Source organism: Heterobasidion irregulare, assembly GCF_000320585.1.
Source record: "Heterobasidion irregulare TC 32-1 unplaced genomic scaffold scaffold_04, whole genome shotgun sequence".
In the NCBI taxonomy this organism is placed as follows: Eukaryota; Fungi; Basidiomycota; class Agaricomycetes; order Russulales; family Bondarzewiaceae; genus Heterobasidion; species Heterobasidion irregulare.
The window spans coordinates 2,910,029-2,933,685 of record NW_009258200.1 but is presented as its reverse complement, the minus strand read 5'-3'; the positions used below and the strand labels follow the sequence as shown (position 1 = coordinate 2,933,685).

The following is a 23,657-nucleotide window of genomic DNA, read 5'->3' as shown; positions in this document are numbered from 1 at the left end:
AGAATATATAAGTTAAATGATGTTGAAAGCTGTATGCACTGTACCGCTAGAACTGTTCTGTATGAATACTAGATGTTCTTGATTCCTGCATGCCCACGTTCGAGCGTAGTGTTCGCTCGGATCCGCAGACTATAACGTCCTCACCGAATACGACAAATTTGAGTCGATTTAGAGACAGTCATGCCGCAGAATGTTTGTTATGCAGAACGGCGTCGACCAATTGCTTTTCCGCCTGACTCCAATCCTCATCCACTGCATCGGTATTCCGCTGCCACTGCCACATCCTCGAGACTTCATCACCCCACATCTTCGCCCAATTGCGATCGTCACCATCTGCAGAAGGGCGGTGATCTCCACCAAATTCATAGAGTTTGCCAATTTTTCTCGCGTTCGATACAATTCCCAAGGTGAACTTCAGGCGCACGTCCTCATATATCGCGAGGGCAGTAGCGATCTGCTCGCGCGTCGTTAGAGGGTGAGTAAGGAGCCTGCCAATGATGTAGGCATCCTGATAGCGTCAAACCAGAGTTGGAAGATGGCGAATATCGGGCGAGGACGGACCGTCACTTACCTCCATCGCCTGACCTGCACCTGCGCCAAAGTGTGGTTCCATTGCGTGAACCTTTTTATCCCACGTCTGCTTGTCAGTTCATCTTGCGGGAGCCTTGTGTCACGTACTGCATCGCCCATTATAGCGACCCGTCCATCTACACTTCTAGAAACATCGTCCATGACATGCACGGCCCAGGCAGCTACTTTATCGAGGCACTGCACTCGTGAGCAAAGCGGTCATTACATGAGGTCATTGCAAGCAATTTGGATTCACCTTGAGCAGGGCTTGAATTTCGGGTTCAAATCCAGAATAACAAGCCTGCACTTCCTCCGCAGACACATCGCGTACCCACTTGTCGTCGAAGGACGTTCCTTCTCCGTTCGGTACGGTGTAATATCCAATAAAATTCACCAAGTTTCCTTGCGAGATTGGGTAACAGACAATATGCTAGAGCACCATTGTGTATTTTTGCCAAGAATATTGAGAATATAGGATGCATGCTTACTTTATCATTACCACAATACTAAGGCATTAGAGGCTGGTCAGTAGCTCTCTTCAAAGGAAGTAAAATAAGTTCCATCCCTGGTCACGCACGATTGTGAGAGATCTTGAAGCCCGGTGGTTTGTCCAGACTGCATCCAACGCTTCGCGTTGAATCAAACTCCGATATACGATAGTTCCAGTCCATTTAGGGCGCGGTCCTGCCAACGATCCCTCAAACATCGTTGATCGTACGGCCGAGCGGATTCCATCCGCGCCAATGAGGACATCTGCGGTGGCAGTCGTGCCGTCAGCAAAATGAAGCGTGATAGGCGATCCTGTCTCTACGTCCGAGGAACGCATGTAAGACACAAGGCGTGCCGAAGTATGAACTGTGTAATGAGAGTACGATTCGAACCCGGCTTGTAAAGCAGTGATCAGTGCAGACCGATGGATCAGTAATGCTTGTGTGGATGAGCATAACGAACAGATTACAGTGGATCTGATCAGATCGACGTACTGCTTGCGACCATTCTGCAAAAATTGTACCCCTCAGTCAACTGATCCGACTTGCGAAAATCGAAGGCAGCGCTCCCGGCTTTCGAAGTTAGAAAAATGTAAGGTCCAAAGGCACTTGAAATGGCATACCTTCTTGCCCTTCTTCTGCACCGATCTCTCCTGCAAGCTTACCCATGAGGTTCAGACGCTCTAACATCTGGCGTGTGCGTGGATACACGTTGATCCCAGCTCCAACAGTCCCTATAACAGGCTGAGCCTCATATATGTCAAATGCAACTGGGGCAGTAGCGTCATTGAATCGTGCTATCGTAGCAGCGAGGGAGAGGCCTGCGGGCCCTCCGCCGCTACCAAAGTGTGTTATAGTAAGGAAGGCGCCCTTGGAGGCAGCGTTGATAGTATGTAGAATCGATGGACACGTACCAGATTGCGACTCTAAATTTGTGAGGTGCGATTGACATCGTGATTCGAACGAAAAGCTCAATCAGATGGTCCTGCTATATATATAATTTACCATAAGTAAACCGGCCCAACTTCGCCTGTACAACGTCACCTTGCAACAAGATAACGTGCTCGAACAAGAGTCTGCCCTGTCATGTGAGTGATTTCTGGGAATACCGTGAGAGAGTCAGTACTAAGACGCGAAAAAAATCGTGGACATAACAGCTTGGGCACCCTTGTGAAGGGTATTCATATTATTGCTCTCAAGGCTATCGCGGTCGAAATCGAAAGCAAATGATATGGTATTGACTAGGAAAACAGATATGGTTGGTAGTGATACACGAAAGGCCTATGTGAGAGAAAGTACCGGCACTCTGCGGATGCCACTGACAGGCTACGAGACCTCTTCCATGTCATCATCGTCATCGTCATCGTCGTCTTCGTCCTCGTCCTCATCTGCCATGGGCATGTCCATGTCGGGTGGCGGCTCCCTCTTGTAGAGTTCGGTAATGGAACCACCCTCTCCCTTGACCTACAGAATCAAGTCCCTCAGTCCGGCTCAAAGCAAGATAGCCAATGGTTATGCTTACCCCGTCACCTTTGAAACTTCCTTTCAACTCCCACGAACCATTGAACTCTCCGCTCCGGTGAAGGAATGCAATCTCGCTCAGGACCTCCTTAAGGTAAACTTCGGGCTGCTGTGTCTTCTCCCTAAGAACTTTGAGTGGCCATTGCTCTCGCTCTCTGTATAGACCAAAGAGCAAGTCGAGCAGCTGGTTGCGGGGCATACGGGCCATGCGCTCGTACTGGCCCTTTGCCGGTTTGATTTTTGGTCTCTGCAAAAGTTGAGCGAAAAAGGATACGCGATGAAGAGAGACTAAGGAGAGATGTGATGCCACTCACGATATGTTCTGAGAACCCAGCAGCAGGCGCAACACCACTGCTGAGCTTGATGATCCCGCCCCGCCCTCCAGGCAAGGCATCCTCGATCCGTTTGATAGGCCGTGTCGAAGTGTTCGCCGCTTGTGTCCTCGCTTTGATCATTCTGCGGTAGTTTGCCGAGAGTCTGGGGCGCATATTACACTCATGCTTGACCTTTCCGGTCATGATCGTTGTCCGAGCGCGGCTGTGTGGTTCCTTCTCTCTCTCTGCGACGACAATCTGGTTGTTCACGTCCTGATTTAGCATGTCCATCTCGTACTGGTCCATGGGAGACGCAGGATCCAAGGGGTCGGAAGGTGTCTGGACGATGATCCGTTGGGGCGCGCCAGGGGTAGGATTGTCGTATACACGGATGGTAGCTAGTGGAACGCCCTCAGCGTCAACCGCGGACCAGCGCTCCATGAGATGGCGCGGTATCTGGCAGCAGTTGATAGACGTTCATGGGTAGTGAGAGGTAAGTAAAATAAAGGCACCTTGACCATCCAGACTCTCCCGTTGCCCGACTCAGTCATGATTTGCTCGTCTGGGTCTGGCTGAGTGTCTTCGTCATGTCCTCCGACGACTGAATCAAATGGCTTCTTCTCATCCTCAATAGCGATGTCGTCCATGGATAGCTGAGATGAAAGAACGAACTTCAATTACAGCAGAGTCGTGACGTAGCGCGGTCACAGTCTGGGTGGCTTTGCTAGCGAGAAGAAACAAGGTCGCTTTCGCAAACTCGACGGGGCTGTTCTTCCCACGCTCCTCCCAGCCTCTTCCACTCATTCCACCTCAGATGTTGCGCAAGATGCCTCTGGAGTGCACTACTACGTCTTCCTACGGCGCGTAATTTGGACCGATCGTCGTTATTTTACACATCAACTGAAGCATTGCCACCCACAGCAACGAGATGTGCAGGGACCCAACAGACAAGACAGAATGCATGTCAAGATGTCCTCGACTAACAAGTCACGAACTTTTCTTCATGCCCCCGTCTTCGTCCTCGAGCGCGTCCTTAGCATCGGATGTCTCTGACTTTATCGACTGGCCAGCCTCATCATGCTCTCCCTTTACCTATCCAGATTTATCAACCAATTTAGAGGAACCAGATCGGCCGCTAACGCCCTGGATCGTCTCGCAACTTGCATTGAGCTCCCAATAGTTGTGGAATGTCCGCTTTGGTGATGAAGCCGATCTCATTGAAGAACTCTCGCAGGTAAGATCCAGGTTGTTGCGTCTTTTCCCGTAGCAGCTCGAGAAGCGATCGTTCTCGCAAAGAGTAAGTTGAGCAGTTGACCGTGATGCGACTCATGCGCTTGAACGAGCCTTCAACCCTCTTCCTTTTATAATTCGTAGGAGCAGGAATCGCGAATCAGCAATTTGAGACGCGTAGCGGTACTTGAGAGTGTCCCACAGACTCGCAAGTTCGCTCTCTCTCATCCATCCATCCGCTTGATTGACCTCTTCAAGACTTTCGTTGCGTCCTCCCTCCCCTTGGACGGAGCGAGAGCTTGTGAGGGTGCTCATGACAACGATGCTTAACCGGACCCACCATGGCCGTCATCCGTGCACATGCGCCACTGTTCAGTTCGTTTCCCTCCCGTTAATACGACTTCATGATTCACGGTCTGGTTGATCATGGAAATCTCATACACGTCGATAGGATCACACGGCCTGACGAGTTTGAAGGTACCTGCATGATCATGCGAGGAGGCGTGGCGTCAGTGAACTCACATATTTAAATGTTGGCGGGGTGGACGCCTCTGGTCTCGATAGCAGACTAGCACTTCATGAGATGGCGTGGCATCTGTATGTAGGTGCAAGATGTTCAACGCACAATGGCAGAGGGACACCTGAAAGTTGCGTGGCCCGACTTACAATTCAGCTGCTGATACTCGTCTTTCTATCATCGACTGCAGTGTCATACATGGCGGCTTGATGAAGGACTTTGACAGACATACAGAATCGGAGACAGCCTGTATGTCATGGCTGAATAATGTAGAAAAATGATGTGCAGTCATGATTCGCACAAAAAAATCGAGTCAACACGCCCACAGCGCAAGCATTCGCAATTGAAAGGGTCACTCACGTCGACTGACCATATTAAGATGTGCATCTTATATTTAAAGAACATGCCAATGAATCTATGGCAGCTCGATATATTAGCTTGCAGCAAGATAAATAATGCAGTTGAGCTGGGAGGTGTGACAAGTGCTGGGAGAACCAAATCAATAGAAGGGTCGTCTACAAGTACTAAGGCCCAATGAAGGTATATGATAGGAAAGGATGAGATAGGGATAAATGCGATTCAGATCCCTTATGCGGTCTACGAAACGTAGCATGAGCACAGTGGCGGAGAGAAAGGACAAGAACTACGCACAGCCTCCTTCAACCATGTAACAAGGTCATTACGGTCCTTGTCCTTCTTGAGGCCAGCGAACGCCATCTTCGTACCAGGAATGTACTATGAACACGAGTCAGGTCATGCCGCGTTGCGATAAGGCATGAACGTACCTTTTTGGGGTTCTCAAGGTATTCAAATAGAGTGTTCTCGTCCCAAGTGATGCCCTTGTTCACGTTGGCAGCGGTGTAGGAGAAACCTTCTCCTTGACCGGTCTTACGACCGAAGACACTGAGAGTTGCCACGTCAACATTCGCTGACCATCATGGCGTTCCGGGCTGGCATCGAGACTCACCCGTGGAGGTTGGGGCCAACCTTGTGAGGCTCACCAGCACCAACGGTATGGCATTGGGCGCACCGCGTCTTGAAAAGGCCAGCACCCTTAGCAGCGTCACCTACGTGGTTAAGAAACCTGCGCGTCAACCCTGACACCCTCCGCAACAGAAAAGAGACCCGAAACGTACCAGGAGAGTAAGGCATGATATAGTTCTAGCGGGTCGTGAAGAGGAAAGAGAAATAAAGTAGTGGGCGAGGGTGGTGGTGCAGTTGCAAGACGGATGTTACAACTTTTTGCTCATTAAAAATGAGCTCGATCTGGGGTCCCGATTCCTTCCGGCGACGGCTGGGCCAATCGGATATCCTCTATTTTTCGTACCTTTGCATCATATGCACGTGATTCGCCTCGTAACTGCCGCCTTTGTCGAAGCCCTGATTCCCTCCATCAGCTGTAGGCTTATACTTCGTCGGTGCCCCATCCTGTGTGGTCGATGTGTTTCGCTCAGTCGACTCGCTTTCACCCTCATCGAAATATTGTGTGCTGGATCCGCATCCAAGAGATCAGTATCCAGACCGCGCACTGCCTAACCATTCTCGCCTCGTTCTAGCCCGCAGGTCCAGTCGTAGACACTTATAAATGTCAATCAATCTTTTGATGCTGTCGTATGAATCATCACACTGCGTTCTTCAAAAACTCGTCGTTCCCACTAGCCTTGTCGTCTTGACTATCGTTCCATCTTGGTGTTACGACGGGTTCGTGTTCAGAACCCTGATATCATCTAAGGGTTTGTCCTGTGTTTGCCATCGATCAAGATCGGTGTTGCGGGGAACTGAGGCGAACTTCGAATGATCACGGTGCGTCCTGGTAACATCAAGCGCTCAATGACCTTCACGGGCTCTGGTCCTACAAAGAGCTCTGCAGCTCTAGTTTTGTGTGTTGCTTTTCATCACAATGTCTACACCGCTCTGCTCTGCTTAAGCTCGATGCGCGTGGCTTCCCTTTTGTGACTTTTCCGGGTGGATCACCTTCTGGATGCAAAAGCTACGTGCCATGGCCAAGCTCCAGCTAGAAGCCACGTGGACATGTCGCCTCCACCTATCTCTTCGAGCCAATCATCTTCCGCCGACAGTTGCCACCTGTCGGCTACCGGGATAGCAAATCTGCCCTTATACTTTCGAACACAAATTATACAGAAGCGAAGCAGATTCTTATGGCATACTGCACCTATCGATATCGATTTGCCACCAGTCTGAATACGGGCGAAACTATATTCAGGCAAAGCGCTATGTTGACATGCAAGTTACAACATGTAGTGTTTCGCCACTAATGTCGAGATCTATATAAATATCCTCTGACCTCTTGGAGCTTCTTTGTTGAATACTACCCCCCTTTCCCCAGTGAGTTGTATCGATATATACTACTATTGTACCCACCTGACAGTGACTCCACAAAGACGCCCAAACCATGTCATCACTCAACATCCTGGACACCGCACCGGAGCAGGCGCAAACAGAGCCTACTCCGCAAACAACCTTCGAACCTGACCTGTTCATGGATGGATACGTCTCCTGCTGTCTATCCGCAGGGTCTGCCGAACAGTTTTTCCGCTCGTTGACCGGAACATCACAGAGTCAAGTCCCAGTCCCAGTTGAGTACGACAGGTCGACGAAGTCATTCCGGACCATGGATCCACAGACAAGAGGACAGCCCGTTGACATGCTAGTTTCGTACAAGCGCGGCCTAGTTATTCCTCAGGCCATACCTCCGATCTTGGAGTCGAAGCCGAGTTTTGGTAAAACGCACCCCATATTCTTTCTAACGAAAGGCCTGCGCGACGTAGGAGTGCTCGCACAAGATCTAGTTCTAGAGAGTTGCCCCACTCTCGAACAACCTGATTCTGAAGTCAATTTAGGCTCGCGAGGTGGCCACCTGATCACCATCAGTGCAAGTGACCTTTCATCTCCCAGAATAAAATCTTTCAATATTGAAGTTATCACCTCGCAGTGGCCAGGCTATCGTAATTGGGCATCAACCCTCTTCAAAAAGGATGCCGAACCAGTCTCCATGAGAAGATTGGCTTACTTAGTAGGCCACGCAATTCGGCTCTTTTTAGAGGTGAGCATGTCCCCTTTCTATCTACATTCAAATGCTGACAGTCGGCCAGCACTCCCCGTTCACATCTTGCACCGAGCCTACATTGGACATCGTCTCTAATAATATCACAATGAAAGATGTTTTACTTATCGGGCTCGTACAGATACATGCCACGCCTAGCATTTGGATGCCTATTCTTCAGCTTTTGCGGTCTGAAGGAAGGCCGTGGTTATACGCTCACTAATATTTCACTAGCATTTTCGCTTCTACCACCATGTACTCTACGTAGCAGCATTGTGCCCTTGAGGCTCACCTGCGTTTTTCTTCGATGAATGGACTTGGAATGTCATCCGCAGCAGAAAGCGTTCATCTAGTATCATTGGAATATTGAAGCTGTGAATAAGCAGGCGATCTCTGCAAACAGCGATCGGTAAAGAGCGTTCGGCGAACTCCGGCAAGAATATCTCTGGCCTCTTCATCCGCCATGAACACGAACATCAGCAAAAGTGCACAAATGATAGATAGCTATGTATACCTTTATATACCCCGGAAACCCACCAAGACCTCCAATTGGGAGGGGGGGTATTGCATTAGCATATGAGGCACGAGCAAAAATGCAATCTTCATATTTCTTGGGGTTTTTGCCAAGCCTTGAGACAAGTATATATTACTCAGTGAGGATTGGCGAGAATATATTGCCAGGCAATGCTTGCAAGGCATTGCATGATCCACAATCTAATATCGAGCTTATATTCGCTTGTCAGACAATAAAAACACGTTAGTTTAATAGCCGGTATATATTGAGCAGCAAGAGTAAGTATACACGGCAATCAAACGATAAGAATATATTCAGCGGCAAGAAGAAATATACATGAGTCAGTAATGCGGAAGATAAACCACAAAAAGCCGAAACGAGAGCGCGCCGCGGAGCCATGTAGAGCACAGAGCACAAGAGATTGAAGCAGAGCACAAGAGAATAATATAACCCCCGAGGATTGAACGGCAAGGATGACCGTCTAAGACCTCCCCTTGCCCTTGGAAGTCGACGTAGCGCCAGCGTTCATCTTGGCCTTGCGTGCTTTCGAGGTGCGGCTACTATCGTCATCGTACTGAGCGCGCGAGGCCGTGCGCTTGCGCAATTGCGGCGCCATGTCGTCGTGGTTGTCGTCGTCGTGGTTGTCGTGCTCGTGCTCGTCGTCCCCCTCAACAAGACGTCTGGGGTTGCGTGAGCGATGGGCAACACTGCCGGTGTCGTTGTTAGCAGTGTCAGAGTCGTCGTCCACAAGCGTCTTGCGCTTGCGCGATTGGCGTGTAGTGCCGTCTTCCCCATCGTGCATGCAACTGTTGGACGAGCTGCCACGGGGCCTACCATCCAGGTACATGTCTTCATCTTCGTCCTCGTCTTCGTCCAGGATGTGCCACAACATGTGCCGGTTACTTTGACCATGACGAGAGGACTGGGTGGCAAGTTGTCTGAGAGGCGGCAGACTGGATGAGCCAGTCGTTATTGTGTGGTCTGTGTCGTCGGCGCCGGGGGCATTCATGCGAGAAGCTGTTGTTGCGAGCATGTTCAGGGCCGCTGGAGTCGGGTTGCTAGCTTCAAGTGCCGCGCCCAACAAAGGTGCAGCAGAAATTCGCGCGCCGGTGTCCAGACTGGCGGCCTGTGCTGTAAAGTACGTAGCATGTCAGTAGCATGTGGATATGTAACGAAACCTGAATACCAGATTTTTCTTCTTCTATCGCACGGCGTTCGCAGCGCAATGTGTGCAGGGCTTCCCATTCGCTGTCGGACCCGTCTGTGTCGCTTTCACCTCCTGAATTGGGCATTGCACGTCCTGATTCATCCCCAAAGACCGTCCTGCAGAGAATTTTGTTAGTGCAAGCAACCCGAAGAGCAATATGTAAGGTACTTGTTCCACCATGCAAGGGTGTCCTTTGTCCACTTATCAGCTTGGTACCTTTCAAAAAGCTCCACAATCCGCCTGTAAAAGATTGGATAGTTGAATGTGCCGTCGTCCGGGCTCCACATCTCGATGGAACTGATAGCGAAGCGTGCCTGCAGACTCAATTTTAGCTCTTGCAAGAACCTGTAGACACCAGCTTACCTGGCAAGCGGCATACGCAATAGTCTGCGGTGTTACGACGTTAGCGCCGTGCAGTTTTGCGTTGCCGCTCTTTGTGCGAGCTATCTTGCTGTCAGGGCCTAGCCTTGCTGCTGACGGGCCTATGTATATAGCGCGCCATGCCTTTGCAACAATAGAAGACGTCAGCAATTTGAGAACGGACCGGGTGGAGACTTACGCAGATAAGGAGGTGACCGCGGAATAATCCCTTCTCGCGGTCGCTTGGGTCGTACTGGTAGTCCTTGTATACGAAGGCGGGCCAATGCTTGGCCAAGACCTTAAGCTCGTTGTTCTTGAGCTTGTTCCAGGTGCTGCAGAGAGAGAGCAAGAGTGAGTTGCCATTAAGTGAGGCATTGACATCAGTACCCAGTGAAATCCTTGTCAAAGCTTGCAAGATACTTGTTGGGGCACAGAAGACGCGCGAGCATCGGATGCGAAAACCCACGATCGCATTTGTTGGCCAGCACGAGTGCCGGTTTCAACGGCTGCGTGACCAGATCAAGTGGCGCGTAATGAGCAACAAACTTCTTCATGTGTGTCGTGTCCACCGCGCGAGCATTGGAGCTGCTTTTGATCATCTGACTAGATGTGATAAGTGTGCATATATGCGCTTATATGCACTCACCATATCAAGCAATGCAAGAAAAGAGTCTTTGTTACCTTCAGACTCAACCTTGACAGAGAAACCAGGAACGAGGTCGAGAACCTGTTTGAAGATCTTCAAGTATAGCTTCTTCTGGTCCTTTTGCCTGTCTAATACGTGAGAAATGACAAATGACATAGATAACGAAGAACTCACACGCGAAGATCATGAGCAGAAACTCTGCCATCGGTCTCGTCATCTGAGTTTGATGTGCCAGCGTGCCCGAGTTGTATGCGCATACCGACGTGGAAAACATCATGGAGATCATCGTACAGAGTGATCCCACGTGAAATCCAGCGCGCGGTGCTCTTGTAAATATCTTGGTCGTCACGTCTGTTGATAATGGAGAAGGTTAGTTGACAAGAATTGAAGAAGATAAACTTACTTCGATGTGTCCTTCCTGGGCTTCTTTCCCTTGCACTGTGCCATGCTTTTTGGTGCACGGCGTGCGTCTTCCATGGCGTGTTTTGATACCGCTCTCTCTGGGTTCGAGACATACCTTGAATGTTCCATGTCTGAGTCAGAATTCTCGGAGGGAGGGGGTCGATAAGGCATGGTGAGAGTGAGAGTGAAAGCGAAAGTAATGACGAAATGATCATCAAGTCGCAACGCGTTGAGCGGTCATGTGATTGCATCCGCAGACTTTCTGCAGAGTCGGACTCGTCTTGTCATTTTCAGAGCTCATTGAGGGTCGCGCACCCTCGACGAGCATGAAAACCGTAATATCATTCTTGTTTTTCCTCCTTTTAATGGCTTTCCAATGCCTCGCGTGTCCCCGAAATTTCCACGACCGACGCGCTCTCAAGACGCATCAACGGAACTGCAAAGGTTATCAAGAGATTCAAGATGTTACCTTTCAGCAAAAGCGCGCTCGAGAGGAGGAGGCGGCGGAAGAGGTGGAGACACGGTCGAGGAAGAGAGCTCAGGTGTCGGTAGAACCTGAAGAGTTGACAGCAGAGGTGAGTGTCGTCGGCCTTCACGCGCGCTCACTACATATATTGAACAATATTCGCATTTTTTTTGCGTATCAGCGAGACGTTATGGACTCGATCCCCATCCCAGAAGCTTCATCATCAGAACTTCCACCCCTGCTTCTGCCTCCTACTACGTGCTCTGCACGCTCTGGACGTGGAATACGCTTCCCAAAGCGATTTGATGATTTCCTGCCTGGCTCCGCCACCCCCCTCTCCCATATTCCTTCGAAACAGCATCCTCTTCCTACCCAGCCTGGCCCGGAGTCTGTACCACCAATCCCTCCTCCGCCTGAGCCTGAGCCTGAGCCGGCGCCAGCGCCGGAACTCATCTTTGAAACAAAACCCAATGAATTTGGGTTATTCCGCCAGTACAAGCGACACCCGACGCACAACCCAGAACCTGAAAATTCACTCGATAAAGTCTGTGACTCCGCAGCATTCCCCAAGGCGGATCCGGCACCGCCCCAGGATGCAGGATCAGTGGAACCCTGGTATGCTCCGTTTACTAACGCAGTCGCTGCAATTATGATGTGCTGGCAGTACACAAAGTCTGCGACAAAATCGGCAAGCGAGATGGATCGCTTAGCGCACTCTCTCGGGGATTCCATGAGGGATGGATTCAGCATCAAGGACTTCACAAAGTTCAACACTGCTCGAGAGAACGAGCGCATAGACAGCTACATCGCCAATTCTTCGAGCCCCTTCAATGAGGGCGAGGGCTGGCATCAATCGTCTGTTAAGATCCGCCTCCCTGCTGACAAGGTGAAGACTCCCGAAGACCAGGCGCCAGAATTTGAAGTCAAGGGTGTCTGGCATCGCAATATCGTCGACATTATCAAGACTGTCTATTCAGATTCCACCACCTTCTCCACACTTCACGCCACACCATTTCAGCAGTTTTGGAAGCCGTTCAAGAACTCAAAGCCCGAGCGCGTCCACTCAGAAATATATTGCTCACACTCGATGCTCGAGGCTGACGAGGAAATACAGAAACTCCCACGCGAGCCTGATGACAAGTTGGAGCGCATCGTCACGCCGCTCATGCTTTGGTCGGACGCAACGCACCTTGCAAATTTCGGCACGGCGTCACTCTGGCCTTTCTACTCGTTTTTTGGCTCCCAATCAAAGTACACCCGCGCAAAACCCACGGCATATGCATGCCATCATCTAGCATACATCCCCTCAGTGAGTTTGCATTTTGCCGGTGTGATAGGTTTCTAATGTGTGCATTTTCCAGCTTCCGGACATTATTCAAGATTTTTACCGCTCATTTTTCGGCAAGAGCGCGACGGCAGAGACTCTCACGCACTGCAAGCGTGAGCTCATACATGCGATATGGATCCTCCTCCTTGACAACGATTTCATGGAGGCATATACCCACGGAATCGTCATTCGATGTGGTGATGGTATCATGCGTCGTGTGTTTCCACGATTCTTCACTTACTCCGCGGACTACCCCGAAAAGTAAGTCTATTATCATGTCTTTTGTCCTTCTAGTAATTTACCTGTATCCAGGGTCATACTTGCGAGTATCAAGTATCTCGCCAAGTGCCCGTGCCCTCGATGCCTTGTCGAGAAGAACAAAGTTGTCCACATGGGCATGAAGTCTGATATGAAGACTCGCTGCAAGGACCGCGAAGATGATGTCCAACGCCAGCAGAATGTTGAAACTGCCCGCCGACTGATCTACGAGTTCGGTGTGCCACTCAAGGCAGACAGGCTGAAGACAGTGCTCGGTGAACGCTCGCTCGTACCAACAAGGGTAAGTTTCTCCACTATCTACTCAGACAACTAGCTAACAATTATTTATAGAATGCCTTTTCCATGAAGCTAGCACGCTTTGGGTTCGACTTCCATTCGATGTTTGTGGTCGACCTCCTGCATGAGGTCGAGCTGGGTGTATGGAAAGCTACCTTCACTCATCTGATGCGAGTGCTTCAAGCAGCTGCAGATGATGCCATTCAAAAATTGAATCAACGGTACATTATATCTATTATTTGTATTTGATTCAAATCTAACAGTATATACATTATAGCTATCGAGCGGTACCCACGTTTGGTCGCAGCACAATACGACGCTTTCACAGGAATGCCTCGGCCATGCGGAAGCTTGCTGCGTGAGATTTTGAAGACTTGTTACAGGTAAGTACTTCTCTTGACTCGAAGAATCATGTCACACATTGGTATAACCTCCCTTTCACAGTGTGCTATGCCAGTATTCGAAGGCCTTTTGCCTGCACGCCACGACGCCATTGTGGCCAACCTCCTGTTCGACCTCGCAACGTGGCATGCATACGCAAAGCTGCGCCTCCATACAGGCACCTCCCTGGGGTTCTTCGCCACCGCCACACTCATGCTCGGTGCCGCAATGCGACGGTTTGTCAAGAAGACCTGCGCGGCTTACGACACAAGGGAACTCCCTCACGAGATGGCCGCACGAGGAAGACGCAAGGCTGCAATGATCAAGAAGGGTCTCGACTCAGGAAAGAACATCAGTGCGACAACATTCGCCTCGGAAAAACTGCGCAAAATCTTTAACCTGGTAACCTACAAATACCATGCCCTTGGTGACTACGTTGGCATGATCGTCCGCTTTGGAACAACGGACTCGTACAGCACGCAAGTGGTAAGAACTGCTGCTCCTTCACATAAGTAGTATTAGTTGAGTATCTCTTACACAGGGTGAGCTCGCACACAAGGTGGTCAAACGTCGCTACGACCGTACAAACAAGAACAACTTTGTTCCGCAGCTGGCAAGGCACGACGCTCGTGAACGCCTCCTTCACAAAGTCGCAAAGCGGTCAGATGAACATCGTAGGCGCGAGCTAGCACGCACGCGCACGCAGAAGCGTAAGCGGCCTGAACGGCTGCCTTTGTCTGACCCCACCGCCCATTACCACATTGCCGTATCAACAAGGAAGCACCTGAACGTGCGGTCTTGGATTCACGACCACTCTGGAGACCCCGCGCTCAAGGTAAGTGGTGATTGTCGACCTGATTGATTGCCTGCTCATTCCATTACCATAGGAGTTCCTACCTCGCCTCAAGGATCACCTCTTGGCACGTGTGCTAGGGCTCGCTTACGATGGCGATGAACGTGAGTTCTCAGACGAGGACCGTGACAACATCACCATCGTCAATGACCGGCTGTATCAACACAGCGTGCTGCGGATCAACTACACCTCATACGACATGCGACGACAGCAAGACTCGATTAATACGCGAACACAAGCAGATGTAATGGTCCTCTCGCAAGAGGATGGCACCCCTGACAACCCAATGCATCCGTACTGGTACGCGCATGTCGTTGGCGTCTTCCATTGCATGGTGCACCACCGCGGTCATTCCTCTGAGCCCAAGCGAATGGATTTCTTGTGGGTTCGCTGGTTTGGCCTTGACACTGACGCGCCAGGTGGGTGGGATCGCAAGCGGCTGCACAGTGTCGCCTTTATCCCCGAAGACGATCCTGCCATGTTCGGCTTCTTAGACCCCAAGGAAATCATCCGCGGCGTACACCTCATCCCTGCATTTGCGCGTGGACACACCTCCGAGCGACTTGGGCCGTCCATCGCTCGACAGCCAGCAGAGAACGATGAAGATTGGGAGGGGTATTATATTAACATGTAAGTTTCACATCATTTCCTACTTCTATTTCTCAATTTCTCCTAGGTTCGTGGACCGCGACATGTTCATGCGCTTCCGCGGCGGCGGCATCGGTCACAAGGGCACATGGCACCTCAATACCAGCCTTCTCCGAGATGGGCAATCTGCACAAGTGCCGGAGGAGCCCTCCGACGAGGGAGTCGACGAGCAAGGCGGCGCTGAGGATGACGATTCGGAAGAGGAATCTGAAGAAGAGGAGGGAGAAGATGGGCTTTTAACAGAGGAGGAGGAGGAGGAGGAGGACTCTGACGATGATCCCGACCCGTTGCCTGAAGGGGACGGAAGGGAGCGGGACGAGCGAGTGCTTGCAGAGGAGGGTTATGGCGAGTTTTGAGGCCGGTGTGTATGTATCGCATTATATCTTGAGGCCGGGTGTATGTATAACATTACATTCTGAGCCGGTGTGCATGTTTAACAATATATTTTGAGGCCGGTGTGCATGTATAAGAATATATTATGAAGGCCAGGAATATATTACATTGGCATCGGGGCCTCCAGATTGCAATCTAATGCAACGATTGCGCCGAACCACCAAGGAGAGCGCGGCAAATGCAATGCCATATATGACCTTGCCTGCAGGCTCTCGAGATTATATAACCCCCCAATCCGTCCAAGGCCATCCCACGTTTTGTCACTTTTGCTGATGAAAGGGCGAGTATGGTCGCAGTTGACCTACACCCCCAACAATCCAAATTTGCCCAGTTCGCTTCAGGCCCATTGACTATCTGCTTACTGGGTTGCTCATCATATCTCGCCCGTTCGCCTGCTCGAAAATATCGAGCAGAAACGTATGTTTAATTCTTTGAGCTTTGAGGTCGAGGATTCTTGACGTCATCTTCTCGCCTGAACCGTAATATGTGCAGGGTCTGTGCATGGTCGTTTCAGCCTGTTCCAGCAGAGGTGGTGTGTCACGAACCATGTGATATAATGTGTGCCATAGCTGCTTGGTCCTTCTCAACTCCTTGCCTATCAGCTACAGCGTCTACAGATCTAGAAAGCTTTAGAAGGATACTAGCGGGATATCCTAATAACTCAATTTACGCCATCGCATCCGTTAGGGGATTGTTGTCTCCGTCATTTCCGCCTGCCTCCATTGCTCAGTGCATCCCTTTCCCTACTGCTTTCCCTATATGAATTAATGTCCGGATATCAGCTGGACCTTAATCGACCAATTGATCATCAAAGCTTGCGCAGCGGGGATGGGCAGATCGTTCCATGGTACGTCTCTCGATCCCGGCACCATCAAGCACTTAGCACCCACGGTATATCATGATTATCCTAGTAGTCTGGGTGGACGCGTCCATGTGTTCATTGAAGGACAAAAGCCATAGCCACATGGCCTCTTTGCGATGGCGTGGCACTGTGGCGAGCAGCACTATTCTGATTCTGCCACATAATCTAATCAAAGCCTGTCCTTACGGCTCATGGTAGCCACTTGCTTGGGCACAGTCAATGCCTCGTCAAGGCCCAGCACTATAGCTACATTTGAGGTATTGGGCATCATTTCGCCACTGTTCTCAATACATATATAAATTCCTCTCATCACTCAGAATCTCACCACAGTGCCGCACACACCACATCCTCACAGCAGACTTACTGCCTCCGTTAAACCTATCACACAAGATCTCACCGGACCGACAACACTCAAGCTTCCTCCCGCGAACTCCCTGGAGGAACTCATATTCTTGAAACTCACAACTACGACGTTTTTGAACGAGGTATTATTGCCCGCTCATTTTCGGTCGACTTCGCCAGGGAATACTTCGCATCTCTGGTCGAGTGGTTCAGGGACGAGGGACATGTCCCTGTAAAGTATGACCGTAAAACGAACTGTTTCACTTGCACGAACGGGACCTTGAATAGACAGATTGTCGATATCGCAGATGTCGAGGTTCGGCATACTAGGGTCGTTCGACAGAAGGCGAATAGGGAGCTGTACGAATACTTTCCGAGCCCGAGTCGCAGCTTGCGGGTTGGTAAAACACCTCCCATATTCTTCCTGAATGCGAACGAAGCCCGGCGCTGCGAGGGAATTTTCGTTCGAGACATCGGGGATCTGGAATGCAGAACACTCTTTCATCCCAATTTCAGATTTCCGCTAGGTACAAGAGGAGACCAGCATATTTGTATTAATGCAGGTCACCTTTGCACTCTTTTCGTGGTCTAGGACTTATCGTCTACTTCTTTACTTCACAGTGGCCTGGCTATGCGCCCTGGAAGAAAAAAATTGTGAAAAAATAATATAAAAGCCCTCTCACCGTTACAATTAGCTTTCTGGATGAAGCAGATTCTGAAAATTTTCATCGCAGATGTGAGCGATTTTTCCAGATATCGAGATGTCTGGGAGCTGTCACCCGACCAGCACCGAAAAGACGGACCTATTCCTTCTACTTTGGACATTCACAAGAATGGCATCACTACGGACAACATATTACTCGTTGGGCTCGTACATTTACTCGACCATTATGATTATCCTAGTACCTGGATCTACCTGGATGCCCATTCTCGAGCTGGTTGACTCGCCTTGACGAACTATCTGTCGTCATGCCGAGCAGATTAGCCTACCTCTAGATACCATATTATTGTGTAGTTTTGGAACCTGTATCAAGAGCGTGTATCTTTGACTTGGTCAACGGTGGCACTTTGGTTCGAAAAACTGATCACCGAAATGCCGAAATTCCGACCGAGCGATTTCGTGACTCGAAATTGAGCGATTCAAAAAAGCGGCCGGCGAGAACGATGCATCCACTGCGCAGCTGTCCACTGTTTCCAGCCACTCCCGTCATCCACTCTCGCATCCGCCATGACTTCACAGACTGCTGCGAGCACAGACAGGTTGAACGGGTTGAACGGGGTGTGTAGGCGTGACATGAACCCGCACTGGATGTTGACATTGAAGCGGTTGTACGAAGACCCAGATAAAGGAATGCAGCATCCTTCCTGCGGAGTACTATGCTTCCTTCATCTCCACGGCCGCCAAGGATCGCAAGCCCAGTCCCAGTATGTTCTTTTGGTTCTGTGTATGTTTCGTCTGCTGATCTAGCGCCCGTGGCTTAGTCCGCGGCCTCTTCCCTCTCGAACAACGCCCGGGAGTCATCTCTCTCCTCGCCGGTAAACCCAATGGCGCAACGTTTCCTCTCACCTCTCTTTCTTTCACCGCGCGCTCCCCTACCGAGCCAGGCAAGGAGTCGACGCTTACGGTGGACGGTGCGGCGCTCGTAGAAGGACTCCAGTACAGCGCGACGTCGGGAATTCCATCATTGGTCAAGTGGTTGACGGACTTGCAAGAGAGGGAGCATCACAGAAGTACAGACCAGGGCTGGCGAATCAGTGTCACATCTGGATCGCAAGATGCTATCTACAAGGTACGATCTCAAACTCGGGGACTGTGACAGAGTCTTCAACTAAAGAGCACTGTTCGCAGGCTGCAGGTGTCCTGTTAAACCCTGGTGATTCCATCTTGGTCGAAATGCCAGTCTATGCGTACGTGTCTTTCTGTACACTCAATCGACCTAGACGCTCTTTACACCTTGACTCTAGTGGCGTCATACCCATCTTCAAATCTCTCGGCAGTGAGATGATTGGTATGTCGCTTTTACTGCCCGTATAAGCCAGATCACGAACGATTTTATCTCCAAGAGGTCGAGACTGATGCGGAAGGCATCGTATCATCCTCGCTTCGTTCTATTCTCGAAAGCTGGCCTGCATCTAAATCAAAGCCAAAGGCTCTTTACACCGTTCCCGTAAGCTGATGTTTCTCCGGCCCCCGTCGAAGTACTCAATCTATGCTGATCCAGTACGGCTGTAACCCCACGGGGATGACCGCGACATTGGAACGTCGCCTGGAGACTCTCACGCTAGCACGCGAGCACAAATTCATCATTCTCGAAGGTCCATCGCATTGTTTCTCCCCCTTATTGTTATCATCTCACCCGTCCGATGCAGATGACCCCTACTACTACCTCTACTTTGGCTTTGCGCCTCGCATCCCCTCCTATTTCGCCCTAGAAGCGCAGACGGGCTCAGCAGGACATGTTCTTCGCTTCGATAGCTTCTCCAAAATCCTTTCCGCTGGTATCCGGATAGGCTTCGCAACAGGTCCACAGCCCCTCCTCGATGCCATGGATTTACACGTACGTTACCGCCACTTCCCCATTCCGTACAGATAATTTGATCTAACGCGTCTGTGACATCTAGACCTCTTCGGCCAACTTGCAGCCCGCCTCGCTCACCCAATCCATCACGTTCGCGCTGTTAGATTCGTGGGGCCCACTCGGATTCCAAGCGCACACTCAGTCTGTGTCCAATTTCTACAAGCAGAAGCGTGACGTGTTCGAGGCTGCGATGCGGCAGCAGCTCGAGGGCTTGGCAGAATGGACGACGCCCGAGGCGGGAATGTTCTTTTGGTACGTTCGCCCTCATCGGAGCGGGGTAACCCCGTTTTGCTGACGGGACGGGGCGATCGGACGGGTGTAGGTTCAAGCTGCTGCTCAGTGACGACCCGAACGTCGAGGCCGACACATCGGACCTGATCGCGACCAAGGCACTGGAGGGTGGGGTTCTCGCCTTGCCTGGGACGGTGTTCATCCCCAATGGAGCGAAAACGGCACACGTCCGCGCTGCGTTCAGTCTTCTAGAAGAGCCCGAGGTGAATGAGGCGCTGCGGAGGCTGAGGTTGGTCATCTTGGAGGAGCGCGGTGAGGCGTAGATCAGAAGACAAAGCAAGCAGTATTTGAAGTCATCGTGTATGCGTTACGTGATTTGCTGCATCTACACATTCTACGGAAAGGCAAAATTGTATTGTACGAGCAACTGCATACTTTACGGTGTCTCCTGAGGATGTGCGACGAGCTTGACTCCGCTGACCCCACCAAGTAATCTCTTCAAGCCGTCCGGTATCCCGGCCAATCCGTCTGGCAACACGTCCATGTTGTTAGGCTATGAAGAGTGCACTGCATTGATGACGAGCCTTCGATCGAAATGGCATGAAAGCTCTCACCTTGATCGCCTCTTCCTCCAACAGCGCAGTCAATTTGCCGTAGAGTGCCGCACCGAAATTCCTGATAATCGGGATGGTTCACACTTTCATACACCCACACCGCGCGTTTTCCGTCCTTTGCCTCCTCTCCGTCCTTTGCAACAGCGGGCGTGGCTACCATTACGATGCTCCCCCTTGGAGCAAGAATATCCTAGCATGCGCGTTGTGATCTTCGGCATAGAAATTGCGTCGTAGTTGACAGAGACGAAAGTGGAAGGGCCGACGATCACGCGAACTACGGAGGAAAGTTCGCTGTAGGGCGTAGTATAGTAGTCAATTGGGTGGGTCGCCCCGGCAGCAACACAGTATGCGGCGGAATGAGTGGAACAAGTCGTGATAATAAGGCTGAAGCCGGAGAGTTTGCCAATTATATATCTAGGAACTCACGTCAGATGCACCATCGCTAATCAGAGGCGAGGCGACGCACTGAATTGGCCTACGGAGCTGGCGCCACCAATGACAAGGATCGGCTGGCCCTTGTATTTTCCTCGGCCGCTCTCTTCCCAGGGTGGGTAGAGCCCTGCACTGCCGCGGCAGATCTTTTCTGCGTACAGACCGATTGACGCAGTCGCAAGGCCAAGAGGTAGTGTGCTGGCTCTTTCGAAGGAAACATTCGGCAAAATCTAGAATATGTATGTATTAATTCGGATATACATGTCAAATGTCACTCTGTCAATCGAGTTGTCATGTTCACCGTCGAGTACGCAGGCGGTTTTCCCAAAGGAGAATGTACCCATAGACAGCAGCGTCCTCAAGGAGGAGGAGGATGTTTCGAGAGAACAGGCACTCGCCCTAACCCCATCTGCAATTCCATATTGTTGGAACGTGCCCCTACCAGGAGTGAACAGGGACTAATATAATTTGTAAAATAAGTAGACATGCAAGAGTATGCTGTCAGCCAAAGAATCTGAAGACGAGCGATGGATGAAATACTTGCACGCGATCTCCCTTCTCCAAGCCTTGGACGTTTCCTCCGATAGCCCGCTGCGTCGCTCCCAGAGACAAACGGCCACTCTTCGACAAAAATGCCGAGGGATTGGATGTAGTTGTCCGCCGGGTTGAGTGCGGAGGAATGTATCTTGACCAGAACCTGACCTGAGCCAGGTTTTGGAATCGGGCGGGTGCCAACGGTGGATAGGGATACCTTTGGCGGCGAGCAAGAGAGCTTTCTGGACCTCGGGCAAGGACATGGTGAATGTTTAAAGAATATGGAGGTGAGCTACCGGTCCGAAATGATACGACTAGTCATAGGGGTAAGCGGTGTGCTGCGAGTTATATACATTCTAGGTGACAAAGAGGGTCGGCGAGAAGGTCTAGTAGGAGCGACCGTGATTAGAAACACCAGATCTTGCTGAGCGAGGCCTGTAATATCGACCATCGTGCGCGAACAGGCGTCGACGGATAGCTGGTGGGCGGGCAAGGCGAGAAACGTGAGAACACTTTGGCTGGTGTGGACTCAGCACTGACTCAGCGCCCTTCTCGCCAACTCACGGCAGACAGGGGACCATTTGTAGGTGTGGCATTGACATTTTGTATTCATTGACATTTTGCTCCAAAGTGGGTGGAGAAAATCACCTTACAAAGGCTTTTGCCTAGTAAAGGGAAGCAAATACATATTGGTCTGTGCTGCCAATATTCCCATCTTTAGACTTATTCATGAAAACACTGTGTTGTTCGGCCACTGTGATTGGTTAATATAATTGCGTTGGCTTCACAAATTCAAAAGAATAAGCGTGCTGATGTATTGTTGAGATATTTTTTCACTGATCATAACTAATTCTATGCCTTTACTCCCAAATCCCAGTCATTTATCTAGAAGCAAAATCAAAATGGGTTTGTGATAGTGATGTCACATTGAGGTATTGACTCCTGCCTGCTATGTAATGTGTGTACAATCTCCTATCTGCATCAGCCCATGCACCATCAGATGGGCATTGTTGCTTTCCACCAACATTCATTGCAGAGCCAGAGTGCCCACACAGTCTCTGGACAGGACTGAGCATGGTTGACCTCAATCACTTGTGCAACTCAGAAAAGAATAATGCAATATTTACAGATATACAATATACAGCCATGAAAGGCATTGATGGTTGTCAAATACATCATGTCCTTGCTGGAGACAACTTCCACCTTTTAGCCCCTCGAAATGGCTAGCAGCATTTGTGCATATAGTCTACTTGTCCCACATGGTTCATGGGTGTGGAGTTTCTTTTTTACAATGCCACATGCAATATGTCCCCACCCACAAAAGTTTGGATGTCTCATGTCTTACTCTATATCGAGACTATAATCTCATGTGTCCATGAGCAAGGTAAGGGTGTGAGTTACACTATTGCTGAACCTTGGCATACTGATCTTTAATATTGCTGGGTAGAGCTTGCACTCAGTAAGCACTCAGCATCTCTCAATCAACAATCCATCGCTTGGTGCGTGTGTATCAGATACTATTCTACGACTACGATGAGCCCAGTATCGGCGGAATTGCTGCTTCACAAACTGTTTGAATTGCTGCAGAATGAATACCCCCTAATTAAAATCTGAGATCTGGGGATCGAGAATCTCCGGCGATGGATGGCAGAATGTACTCGTACGCTGCCGGAGATCGGATCGAGACATCGGACAATGTCGAACAGTTGTCGAGCGCGTCTGACTACGATGCGATCACAGCGACGACATAATTCGCAACAGAGGGCAGACCGTTTGAAGACTATATGCACGTATTGTCAACAAAAGCACCTTATAAGCCTCAGCCTAGCTGTAAGGCTAGCGGCGCATTCATTTGGTCTGCTTGTCCGATCACAACGTGAGGGTCAAGCCGAGATGAACTTGAGGACACACACTTGAACATGTCGTACCGATACCCGCTGTCATGGCCACATGATGAGGAGCCCAGCTCGAGTTGCGGGCTGCAGCATCATTGTCATCATTTTGATGGCAGGCTACTTTGGTTAGATCTTGTCGGAGAGGCTTCTGAAGTGTAGAAAAGCCTAAGGCGATCGAGAATTCCAACGAATAGCCAGCGAGTGCCGGACGGATCGCGATTCTGCTATTTAGCGATCAAAGACAGAGAACAAGAACGCAAAAATGCCGTTGTCTCGAAAAAAACCCGGTTCGGACCGGACAAAATATTATCAAATGAGGGATGTTTATGTGAGTGTTTCATGAAGATCTGGCTGGCCAAACGTCGATGGAGATCGGAGAGGTTGGTTTGTCAAAGGGTACACGTTGTCGGACCAACCGAAGTGGTCCCCCGCTCAGGTGAGTCGGGGCACGTGAGGAGGGCGGCCGGCCAGCGGGAGTTGCGGGGCGGGACTCGGGACAACCTTATTTCAACTCCATGCCAAGCACCGCCTGCGCCCACACGCTTTCCATTTTCATGGGCACGATGTTATCGCTTTCAATCGTACGAAGCTTGCAGCGTATTCAATGAATAGGAATAGGATGGTCGAGACATGTTAAAGGCCAGGGGCCCATGTTCATGTCTTTCCGTTCTGTAGGCTGTTGCTCTCCGTGGACTGCTAAATGGTGGGACGG

At 50.5% G+C, this 23,657-nt stretch overlaps 10 protein-coding genes across 10 annotated transcripts; 3 read left to right on the top strand and 7 right to left on the bottom strand.

Moving 5' to 3' along the window:
* Positions 1-7: 7 nt before the first annotated feature.
* HETIRDRAFT_439810 (uncharacterized protein) lies at positions 8-2,133 on the bottom strand. The gene is made up of 10 exons (XM_009547448.1): positions 2,103-2,133; positions 1,973-2,046; positions 1,682-1,896; positions 1,554-1,631; positions 1,148-1,497; positions 1,059-1,076; positions 827-1,000; positions 679-768; positions 572-622; positions 8-508 (listed from the first exon to the last, which is right to left on the bottom strand). Exons 2-10 carry the CDS (start codon positions 2,008-2,010, stop codon positions 179-181), a joined length of 1,344 nt encoding a protein of 447 aa, XP_009545743.1. The 5' UTR covers positions 2,011-2,046; positions 2,103-2,133; the 3' UTR covers positions 8-178.
* A 143-nt stretch (positions 2,134-2,276) lies between these two features.
* HETIRDRAFT_409253 (uncharacterized protein) lies at positions 2,277-3,200 on the bottom strand (the record flags this gene model as incomplete). Its single annotated transcript, XM_009547447.1, has 3 exons — positions 2,277-2,522; positions 2,581-2,826; positions 2,894-3,200. Coding segments are annotated over 3 exons (691 nt in total), but the record flags the coding sequence as incomplete, so codon positions are not given.
* Positions 3,201-4,028: 828 nt separating this feature from the next.
* On the bottom strand, positions 4,029-4,438 carry HETIRDRAFT_109180 (uncharacterized protein; the record flags this gene model as incomplete). Its single annotated transcript, XM_009547446.1, has 2 exons — positions 4,029-4,251; positions 4,311-4,438. 2 exons carry the CDS (start codon positions 4,436-4,438, stop codon positions 4,029-4,031), a joined length of 351 nt encoding a protein of 116 aa, XP_009545741.1.
* A 689-nt stretch (positions 4,439-5,127) lies between these two features.
* Positions 5,128-5,792, bottom strand: HETIRDRAFT_458782 (uncharacterized protein; the record flags this gene model as incomplete). The annotated part of the gene is made up of 5 exons (XM_009547445.1): positions 5,128-5,237; positions 5,292-5,375; positions 5,426-5,543; positions 5,608-5,707; positions 5,777-5,792. 5 exons carry the CDS (start codon positions 5,790-5,792, stop codon positions 5,229-5,231), a joined length of 327 nt encoding a protein of 108 aa, XP_009545740.1. The 3' UTR covers positions 5,128-5,228.
* Positions 5,793-7,053: 1,261 nt separating this feature from the next.
* On the top strand, positions 7,054-7,927 carry HETIRDRAFT_316228 (uncharacterized protein; the record flags this gene model as incomplete). Its single annotated transcript, XM_009547444.1, has 2 exons — positions 7,054-7,704; positions 7,754-7,927. The coding sequence occupies 2 exons, from the start codon at positions 7,054-7,056 to the stop codon at positions 7,925-7,927; spliced, it is 825 nt and encodes a 274-aa protein (XP_009545739.1).
* Positions 7,928-8,220: 293 nt separating this feature from the next.
* HETIRDRAFT_169284 (uncharacterized protein) lies at positions 8,221-8,403 on the bottom strand (the record flags this gene model as incomplete). Its single annotated transcript, XM_009547443.1, has 1 exon — positions 8,221-8,403. One exon carries the CDS (start codon positions 8,401-8,403, stop codon positions 8,221-8,223), a length of 183 nt encoding a protein of 60 aa, XP_009545738.1.
* A 296-nt stretch (positions 8,404-8,699) lies between these two features.
* Positions 8,700-11,004, bottom strand: HETIRDRAFT_314878 (uncharacterized protein; the record flags this gene model as incomplete). Its single annotated transcript, XM_009547442.1, has 9 exons — positions 8,700-9,349; positions 9,405-9,541; positions 9,594-9,739; positions 9,789-9,929; positions 9,985-10,117; positions 10,173-10,384; positions 10,432-10,555; positions 10,606-10,782; positions 10,835-11,004. 9 exons carry the CDS (start codon positions 11,002-11,004, stop codon positions 8,700-8,702), a joined length of 1,890 nt encoding a protein of 629 aa, XP_009545737.1.
* A 992-nt stretch (positions 11,005-11,996) lies between these two features.
* HETIRDRAFT_417380 (uncharacterized protein) lies at positions 11,997-15,419 on the top strand (the record flags this gene model as incomplete). The annotated part of the gene is made up of 9 exons (XM_009547441.1): positions 11,997-12,608; positions 12,661-12,887; positions 12,939-13,185; positions 13,236-13,402; positions 13,459-13,539; positions 13,589-14,048; positions 14,104-14,397; positions 14,450-15,045; positions 15,092-15,419. The coding sequence occupies 9 exons, from the start codon at positions 11,997-11,999 to the stop codon at positions 15,417-15,419; spliced, it is 3,012 nt and encodes a 1,003-aa protein (XP_009545736.1).
* Positions 15,420-17,888: 2,469 nt separating this feature from the next.
* On the top strand, positions 17,889-21,526 carry HETIRDRAFT_458781 (uncharacterized protein; the record flags this gene model as incomplete). The annotated part of the gene is made up of 14 exons (XM_009547439.1): positions 17,889-17,939; positions 17,998-18,085; positions 18,143-18,450; positions 18,510-18,568; positions 18,626-18,669; positions 18,725-18,828; positions 18,883-18,976; positions 19,031-19,218; positions 19,283-19,491; positions 19,562-20,023; positions 20,085-20,498; positions 20,551-20,746; positions 20,818-20,974; positions 21,061-21,526. The coding sequence occupies 10 exons, from the start codon at positions 17,889-17,891 to the stop codon at positions 19,791-19,793; spliced, it is 1,377 nt and encodes a 458-aa protein (XP_009545734.1). The 3' UTR covers positions 19,794-20,023; positions 20,085-20,498; positions 20,551-20,746; positions 20,818-20,974; positions 21,061-21,526.
* qor19 (quinone oxidoreductase 19) lies at positions 19,865-21,313 on the bottom strand (the record flags this gene model as incomplete). Its single annotated transcript, XM_009547440.1, has 7 exons — positions 19,865-20,023; positions 20,085-20,145; positions 20,183-20,274; positions 20,324-20,498; positions 20,547-20,746; positions 21,127-21,218; positions 21,268-21,313. The coding sequence occupies 7 exons, from the start codon at positions 21,311-21,313 to the stop codon at positions 19,907-19,909; spliced, it is 783 nt and encodes a 260-aa protein (XP_009545735.1). The 3' UTR covers positions 19,865-19,906.
* Positions 21,527-23,657: the final 2,131 nt, after the last annotated feature.

Bases quoted from the DNA above. Each gene is read 5' to 3' on its own strand.
- HETIRDRAFT_439810 (XM_009547448.1), bottom strand. From the start codon at position 2,010: ATGTCAATCGCACCTCACAAATTTAGAGTCGCAATCTG. The intron at 769-826 runs GTGAATCCAAAT...TCACGAGTGCAG, and splicing joins AAATTCAAGCCCTGCTCAAG to TGCCTCGATAAAGTAGCTGC. The intron at 509-571 runs GTAAGTGACGGT...TGACGCTATCAG, and splicing joins GTGCAGGTCAGGCGATGGAG to GATGCCTACATCATTGGCAG.